The sequence below is a fragment of the Solanum tuberosum genome, unplaced genomic scaffold, assembly GCF_000226075.1.
Source record: "Solanum tuberosum cultivar DM 1-3 516 R44 unplaced genomic scaffold, SolTub_3.0 scf00055, whole genome shotgun sequence".
Classification (NCBI taxonomy): Eukaryota; Viridiplantae; Streptophyta; class Magnoliopsida; order Solanales; family Solanaceae; genus Solanum; species Solanum tuberosum.
Window position 1 is genome coordinate 976,317 of NW_006238981.1, and position 8,815 is coordinate 985,131.

At 35.7% G+C, this 8,815-nt stretch overlaps 2 protein-coding genes across 4 annotated transcripts; both read right to left on the bottom strand.

The window, feature by feature from the left end:
* Nucleotides 1-696: 696 nt before the first annotated feature.
* LOC102582940 (uncharacterized) lies at nt 697-1,416 on the bottom strand. Its single transcript, XM_006344411.2, has one exon. It carries the CDS (start codon nt 1,199-1,201, stop codon nt 776-778), a length of 426 nt encoding a protein of 141 aa, XP_006344473.1. The 5' UTR covers nt 1,202-1,416; the 3' UTR covers nt 697-775.
* Nucleotides 1,417-1,811: 395 nt separating this feature from the next.
* LOC102583268 (pentatricopeptide repeat-containing protein At3g48250, chloroplastic) lies at nt 1,812-6,993 on the bottom strand. 3 transcript variants are annotated; one of them, XR_367051.2, is made up of 2 exons: nt 4,778-6,993; nt 1,812-2,251 (listed from the first exon to the last, which is right to left on the bottom strand). XR_367051.2 is itself a non-coding variant. In XM_006344412.2 (2 exons), exon 1 carries the CDS (start codon nt 6,889-6,891, stop codon nt 4,963-4,965), a length of 1,929 nt encoding a protein of 642 aa, XP_006344474.1. In that variant the 5' UTR covers nt 6,892-6,993; the 3' UTR covers nt 1,812-2,251; nt 4,916-4,962. The 3 variants fall into 3 exon arrangements, 1 of the variants encoding a protein (XP_006344474.1); XR_367050.2 differs by having other exon boundaries at nt 4,738-6,993; XM_006344412.2 differs by having other exon boundaries at nt 4,916-6,993.
* Nucleotides 6,994-8,815: the final 1,822 nt, after the last annotated feature.

Genomic DNA, 8,815 nt, shown 5'->3' on the forward strand with positions numbered 1-8,815 from the left:
AGTTTCTTGTTATTGTAGATCATAGGAAAACTATTTACTGTCCGTGCACATAAGTTAGACTCTACTACTAACCGTTTGTTAACAGAGAAATTGCCTATTTGTTCATTACTGTAATGTCCAGCTCTTGCACAACACGCTCACAAATTACTGCTCCCTCCCCACCCCTTCTAGACTTGAAGGGCACTCTCCCGGTCCACAACGGTCCCTTCAAGTTCCAATCTTGAAAGAATCTTCGAAAACAAGGTACAATAATTCAGTTGAGGAAAGAGGAGAATATTTCCTAAATCTCCTATCTCTAAAGCATATGATTCGTTTTCTATAAAGTGCAGCTCAATCAATCTTCTAACTGATGTGAAAAGTGTGGGGACTTCGACTCGTGGGACGGGAACAAAAACACCCACTACAAGAAAATGGTGAATTACATGGGGATTTTTCTGGGGATTAGTATGAAAATTTGCAGGAAAATAAGTTTCCTACGGATTTTCATACTAATCCATAGAAAAATCCCCATGTAATTCACAGTTTTCCTGTAGTGGTACCAACACATCCCCACCCAGTGGCTAAACGTTAGCCACTCCTTGTTTTTTCATTTATTCACTCAACTGGTGGATGGATGAAGCTGCAGGCTTCAGTACAATGCAACTTGTGCTTCCCTCAGCTAAGTGATGATAATTATATGAAAAATCGCGTAAAAGATATAGAAGAATCAGCATAAAATCGAAAAACAGAGCTCTCTTGGCTTCTTTTAGAAAATGAAACCAAATTTTACTTGAAATTAGCCATCCTTATCTAGTGTTGATTCAGCCTCATTATATCTTCTTGAAGACACCCTATTGAGTAATTTTCTTAAGCTATTCTTACTCTCTTTCCGCTTCTGCCCAATTTGGATTGACCCATCCAATGGATGGTCCAGCATTAGCCCAGTTTCTAACTTTTTGGACACATTGAGTATCTCATAAGAATCCCAAAGAGACTGGCTGAAATCCCATCTACTAATTGTGCCATCATATTCCCTGGAGGTTGCCTTGTTTATAGCTTCAAGCTTGAATCTTGATGGCTTATTCTTGAAATTGTGGCGGTGGGCGTCGAATTCAGTAGTGGTTCCACGGCTGCTGGAGTGGCCATGCCAGGCTTGTGCCACAGCCTTGAGGATTTCAACATCATGTTGTTCATCTTGATGAGGCTCCTGCTTTTTCTTCATAGTGGGTTTAGAGTAACTTTTGTCTTAAGTGAGGGATATTGTATGGGGGGCCATGTTATCTAGAACCTCACGTTGGTTACTATAGGAGATGGAAACTTGTAATCGTAACTCTATTAGTGGCCTTAGGTTAGGAAGATGTACTCTTCAATAAGGGAGGTAGAGATAATAAATTTTGGCGCACACAAAAAAAATAAAAATCAACGTTATTATATTTTATTTTTTTCTAGAACATACTTATTTGGCACCTACTTTCATCACATATTCAAGGATGAGTTTAATAGAACTCTCTATTGCTAGTGACATATTATTTTTATCTCAAAATGATATATTGTAATCTGTGCCCTCAACTTATTCTGAAAGAGACAATTCAGTAACCAATAAATTACAATTTAAACTGCATTATAATGACTTCAGATCTTCAATAAAAGAGCATTTGAAAAGGCAATTCTCACACTTGAAGAGTGGTTTTTGGAGTGAATTTGTGGAAGATTTTTGTGGTTCGGGCCTTCCCTGAACCTAAACCTCACGCATAGCTAGAGCTTTAGTGCATTGAACTGTCATTTCTATGTTGAAGGTTGAGACTAGACCGGTCAAGTGGTAACGTAGCATAAGAACTTCAAACCTATTAATCAATAACAAGAAACTCCGAAAAATCCAATACAATAAATGGACTGTTCTTTGTGTAAAATTTAAAATTGTCAAGTGACAAATGGTAAACAAAGTGAAAAAGTAATGACAACAAAATTTTCAACCTGATAACATAAATATTGCACATTTGAGTGTACATAACACAAATGAAAATGACATGATGGCCAAAACTGCATTTCTCAGCTGCACGGTGGCATTGACCTCCCAAACTGAAGTAGCTTCTTAGATTACTCTCCAAATTCGACAGTTCAGAGTGAATGCAGAAAACAACGATTTGTAGCCAGGCGGTTCGTAATTTCCCTTGAACCAACAGAATGTTTATTACTGCTAGTTTCACAAACACCATCAGTTCAATTATCAGGCTGGCAGCAGAAGCAGAAGCAGAAAGAAACCCAGGCACTTCTGCACAGTCAAATTTGTTGATTTTTTTGAAGTTCATCATTTGAGTAATCTTACAACACTTAAATCAGACACTACCATGTCAAAGCTTTAGAAATGAAGTGCATGTACTATATTGACAACATTAGATATATTCACATCCCAAGTTCATGACGGACAATAGTTGCAGAATTTAATCAAACAACCCTCCAACTAAATTTGGCTGGAATAATGGTAAATAGGAATATTTGATGATTCAACAAGTGACTTCTCATTATTCTGCTCACTCTTATTGTTCCAAGCAGACTGCAAGGAACCCCCCACCTCCATCCCCATCCCAGTCTGAGGCCTCCTTGCTGGAAAGTCAGATATAAAGGCTAAATAGATTGAAGAGGTGAAAACATCAAACATCATGGAAGAAACTATGGATGTCACATCTTTTCTCAGTCATTAATTGTGACTTCGTTTCACGATATGTACAATCACTCCAATTGAGCAACAATAAGTACTGCTCATTTATGGACATGTTACTCATTAGAAAGAATTAACAATGCTGGAATCAAGCTTCGACCTTTAAAGACTGTTTCCCTGGAAGAAGAGCTGGGCAAGGACTTAGGGAATTCTCCTACATTATCAAGCAAACTACTAAATTGGACAATCCGAGCATATAAACCTCCAAGAATATCATAGAATCCAAACAAAGGGCATAAGACAACTCCAATAGTGCTTCGTAGTTCTTAATTGCAGTATTTGGATCTTTTACTTGTCAATATACTTCTATAGTTTATGTGCTCTTACCAGTGGAACTTTCATATAGCATTCTAATATATGTTCCACAAGAAAACCTACTAGTCATCTTCTTCTTTTTGACATAGGTAGAAAGCCTACAAGTCCTCTTTATAGTAACAAAAGAAAAGAGATTGTGTGTTCAAGGGTTTTCCCAATATATGTGATATTATGCCACTTCTAATTACACAAGGAGCCAACAAAAAAAATTATAATGCACTCCTTTTTTCCATTATAAGAAATTACCTAGAAAACAATATACTTCCTTTATATCTCTTCAATGGCTATAGATGAAAGATCCAAACTGAAAAAGGTCAAACCTAAACCTAGGTGTACATTTACAGTGCAGGATGAAGAGGAGAAAGGAGATAGAGCATCAGCAAAAATCACCTAGAATAGGCAGTTAAACAACACATATCTCCATGGATCAATACAAGCTATCTTTGCTCGGCAAGAAATTTATACATTTTGCATTCATACTTTCAAACGAAGTTTTATTAGTTGCCAAAAATAAGCTTTACTAGTGGTAACAGGATGAATTCTTGGCAAGATCTTTGATATTTAACCAACACAAACAAGAGCAATTTTGCACGAAGCTTAGCTGTAAACTTATCAGTTTCGATCATATTTCTACTGTTCTAGCTAACTTTGCAGTAGAATTAGGGTGTATTTTGCACGAAGCTTAGCTGTAAATTTATCAGCTTCACTTATAGTTCTTTTGCAAGAGGGTTGAGGAATAGATGATTGATACTCTATAGCAAGTCTATCCCAGTAAGGAAAAGGTATCTTTTTCTTGAGAAAGTTTGTCTAAACAAGATACCTTTTATTTGTAAAGAATAAGTATCTTGTTTAGACGAACTCTTTTTATCTACAAATCCTAAACCTGAACTAGTGAAAAGCTTTAGAGTTTCACAATGTCATTGGATATTTTCTTCAATTAGATGACGGAGATACTGACTTTTAGTCTGATTAACCAATTACATATCAGCCGAGGTGCTCAGAATAGAATCTACAATTTTGTCAAAACTACAGCAACGGGAACTAAAACCTGCCGAACAGTTACTACATTTAATTACCTTGCTTAGGCACCAAATCATGTTGCCATCAAGCAATTTGTGCAACAGCCTACAATTTCATGTCTTACATTCTATCAGATACTTTGGTTACTCTAATTTGCCTTTTGATGACTTCGAATCTTTCTTCTTTTTTATTAAAAAAAAATAACTGTGCCACGTGATACCTACTACCTCCCCACCAGCACATATTTGAGCCAATTTGATGACTTTTGAGTCTTTTGTGCAACAGTTTTCTCTGGATGACGGTTCATCATGGTTTCAGCTATTCACAACGTATATTGCGAAGCAATTCTTGAGAATTCAAGAAACGGTAGAGGAAGAAAACAATCTGGTATAAGTCTAGATGGGTGAGAATTACAAACTCAAAATTCCAGGTGTACATGCTATTATTGAATTAGCTAATCTCTAGGAATATTATGCAGTTAAATATCTACATATGTGGAATTTATGTAGGGTCACCCACTTCTCTCAATTTTCACTAGTTTGAGACAGAATAGCACTAAATAATGAATCTCAAGGCTCATTGCATCTCAGTAAACAACTGTGTGAAGCAGCAGAAGCATGTGAGTTATCATCTTGCCACTTTTTTCAAGTAAATATAAGAGCATATAATCGTGAAATAAACACAACGAATACAAGGAAATCAACCTTATTCAGGTTCCAAGTGAAAGATCTTGAAGACATGAACCTGGCAAGATTTTTGCATGCATTGGCTGAACCAGCTAATAGAGTGATATCTGGAGCTATCTGATTAACTTGTGTAATTGTCTTTTAAAGTTGAAGATCCTGGCGAGGTTAGCATCGGGAGGTCTTATCAGATACTAACCTTAAGGCTTAATCCTCCTCCCAGATTTCACTAATTGCACCTTGTGCCTACACAGAAGTCGAACTCTGCCGGGGGAACCTTTTCACTTTTCCACTGTTAGAATTTGACGAACCAAAGAGGCCACAAATTGCTGGGTGTTGGCGAATATGATGTGGGCACTTGTAGAGCAGATCTTTTGCCTCAGAATGTCTACCTTCTGCAAAGAAGGACTGGAAAACATGTTGGTAGGCTGAAACAGATGGATAGTCCTTGACACTCAACGCCTTCAAAAACTCCACTGCATCTTCCACTGTTCCTGACTTTGAAATATATTGAAGAAAGGGTTCTGGAAAAGGTGGATAATTGTGTTTCTTCATCCGACGGAGTAGATCAAGCGCTTCTTCGAATTTCCTTTCCCCTAAGAGCTTTTGAATGACAAGTTTGTATGTTGCTTGCCATGGGCGCATTTGAAACTTATTCACCAACTCGGTCAATAACTGATATGCACCAAAAACTCTTCTTTGACTCAGAAAACCATTAAGTAGTACATCCAACAAATCAGCATCTGTATCAACATTTCTCTCCATCATCTTAGCAAAACAAAACAGCGCCTTATCAACTTCACCAGCAAAACAATGCCCTTGTATCAGAACAGTCCAAGTCTTGATATCCGGAATGCATCCACATTCTTCCATCACATCTATCACCTTTGATGCCTCCTCCAGCCTCCTCACTTTGCAAAGTCCATATATTAATTGGCTGTAGGTAATATTGTCAGGTTCAAATCCTGCATCTCTCATAGCTTCTGTTATCTTCTCTGCTTCCTCAAATCGCCCCAAGTTAGTCAAACACCTATGAATGACATCATAAATAATCTTTGAGCGTGAATGCCCTGCGGCCTCAAATTTTTCCACAACTCTAAATAGCAAATCAAGATCTGAGGGATGTGACTGTGCAATGGATCTTAAAAGAATATTGCACTCACCAAGTGATGGTTTAAACTGACCATCCATCATCAGTTCATATAGTTCTACTGCATCTTTCAACATCTTAATCTTCTGAAAATGCCTTGAGATTTTTATATATGTATCAAGATCTATTTCAAACCCCAGGCTCATCATCTCTTTTACCACACCCCAGAACTCCTCAATCGACTCTTCTCGGCAAAGAACCCTAAGAATCCCATTATAAGTAATGGTGGTGTGCTGAAAATCTAAATTCCTCGCAACCCATTTGAAAAAGCTGAAAGCTTTCAGTGGATATCCTATTTCTCTAAGTTCCTTCAACACCCTAAGCACAAAATTATCCGACACCGGGAGTTTCATCTCCCCTAATTGTCTCTCCACCTCAACTCCCCATTCATGTTTTGTAATCAATTCAGACACATCTTTTGCCACATCACCCATAGCATTATCTTTAATCATCCTCCCATAGAAATGCTTTAAAGCAGTGGCATCAGTTTCCATTTTCAAATTCCGAAAAATAGAATGAATTGATTTATACGTTTCCTCATCAATATAAAACCCGTTCTCTTTCATTTCCTTAATAGTAGTCCAAAAGTCCTTCATTGAATCCCTGTTAGCATAAATTCTAAGCATCAGACTGTACATAGAAGAACTAGGTTTAAACCCATTTTGCTTAACAACCCATTTCAAGAAATCCCCAGCCTTTTGCGGTTCTTTATCGAGTTTCTTCAACAAATACATAACAGCTTCATGGGTCACCGGAAGATCATTTTTTCCTAAATCCTTTTCTAATTGTTTCGACCAGTCATTGGATAGTATAATGTCAACAAAAGATTCAGTTTTTGATGAAAAGAAGACATTTTGACTTGCACCGAGAATACTAGTGGAAGTGTAAATTTGCGTGAGAAGTGAAGGAGAAAGATTTAAGTGTTGAGTCACCTGATGATTGGAAGAAGGAGCTCGTGAAAGCTGAGTGAAAAACAGAGAATTCCTCAATCGAAGCGAACTCAGGATTCTCTTGCCGTGATTCATGGCTGCCGGGATGCAAAACCCTTGAGAAACCCTTGAAAGGGGTGGAAGTGGTATTTGCAAAAGAAAATCAAATATTTTTCATTTAAATTAAAATTCTTTCCATTGGAGATGGAGTTTTGTTCGGTGATGCTTTTTAACAAAATATATTTATGTATTTTTTCTAATATCATTTATATTTCTAATTTCTAAAAAGTAGTAAATCATGTAATTTAACTAATTTATTTGAATTGTACCATCAAATTCTGTTTTAAAAAAATAACTTAAAATAAATATTCACCTAAATGTCCTAAATTAGATTTCATATACAAGTTACCATCACTACTGCAGTTATCTTTTTCACTTTATTTAAAATTTTAAAATTAAAATTGTATCTATTATAATTTTTACAAATAATATTTGATGGTTTGACGTCCTTTACATAAAACATAATTTAAACATGGTCATTTTTATATAAAAAATCAATAAGACTTAGAGTAATTTTTTTAAAATATTTATAATAAATTTAAGAATAAAAATAAGATTTCAGTGTTTTTCAAATTCTTGTATTTAAATATTTTTATGATCAACATTAATTTTTAAATGAAAATAAATTAACAAAACATTCTCATGGTCAAACGAATTCTTCATGTTTCATGCTAAAATAGTGAACTCTCATAATAATTCCTCACTATTAATAGTCCTCCATGTTCAAAATTTTTGTGCAGTGTCCTTCCTCTTTGACATTTGTTAACTAATGGTAATTTTTTGAGTGCATAGATGATGGCTAAATTATTCAAGAGTAGTTTTGATAAAATTGTATAAGAATAATGTTGAATATGATGTATTAGTAATATTTGTAGCACTAATATATTTTGATTAAGTGTATCAGAAAAAAAAAATAATTCATGCATTAGCTTTGTATTTTTTTCATATTTAAATAATTGAATTATTCAAAATTCAAGAAAATTATTGAGCTTTTTTCTTTCTTCTAATAGTTATCCTTCATTTAATAGTTTTGTAACACCTCAGAAATTTTTTGAACTAAGACTTGAACCGTTCTTCGTAGTGAGTGAGATTTTACCAAGGAATTAAAAATTTCATAAGTGTTAAGGTCACTAGATGTAACACCTTAAGTTCCAAGAAGAACCAAGAGAAAAACATTCAAGTCATTCCTAAGTTTTTCTTAAGTTTTGGGTCAACTTCAAACGACCATAACTCCTAGTACATGATTTGGTAAGTGAGCTACAAGATGGAAAATTAAAGCCCTTCAAGTCCTCTTTCCAACGCCACCGAGTTTTCTAAATTTCAAGCTCTGAGTGAAAAGTTATGATTGATTTACTAACAATGCTCAAACCTGGCAACAACTCCGCGATGGCTCCGCGTTACGGAGCCCATACGGACCTCACTGCCTGGTGAAAAATTATTTCGACAGCTCATTTTATTTATTTCTTTAGGGGTATTTTAGTCCTAAAACTCTTAAGAATTCATCTAAATTGCCCTAAATGTGTAGAAAATCAGTTTTCTTAAATCAAACTCTCTCATCCACTCCTAAAATTCTACGCACAAGGAATTCAAGAAACGCTGAGGCTAGGGTTCATCTTCCAAGATTTTCCTTCGAGATCTTCAAGAAAGATGGTTCTTTCAGGTATGTAAGATTCCATAGTGTTGGGTTTGTTCACCCACACGCCAATCATGCTTATTTCAGCAAAATTCGTTCTAGAAAGTTGAAAGTTTGATGATCTTGAATTGTGTTCTTGAAATTGGTTGTCGTTCTTGAGTTAGGATGGGATTGTTGAGTTTTTGAGGAAATCGTGTCGATTGTAGAGTCGTTTATGAGTAGATTCTTGTTTACATAGGTTGGGTATCTGAATCTAAAGAGAAGTTGAGTAAAAAAATCGAATTTAGGCGAATTGGGGTTAGAAAACGAAGAAGGAAAAAGTCGGGC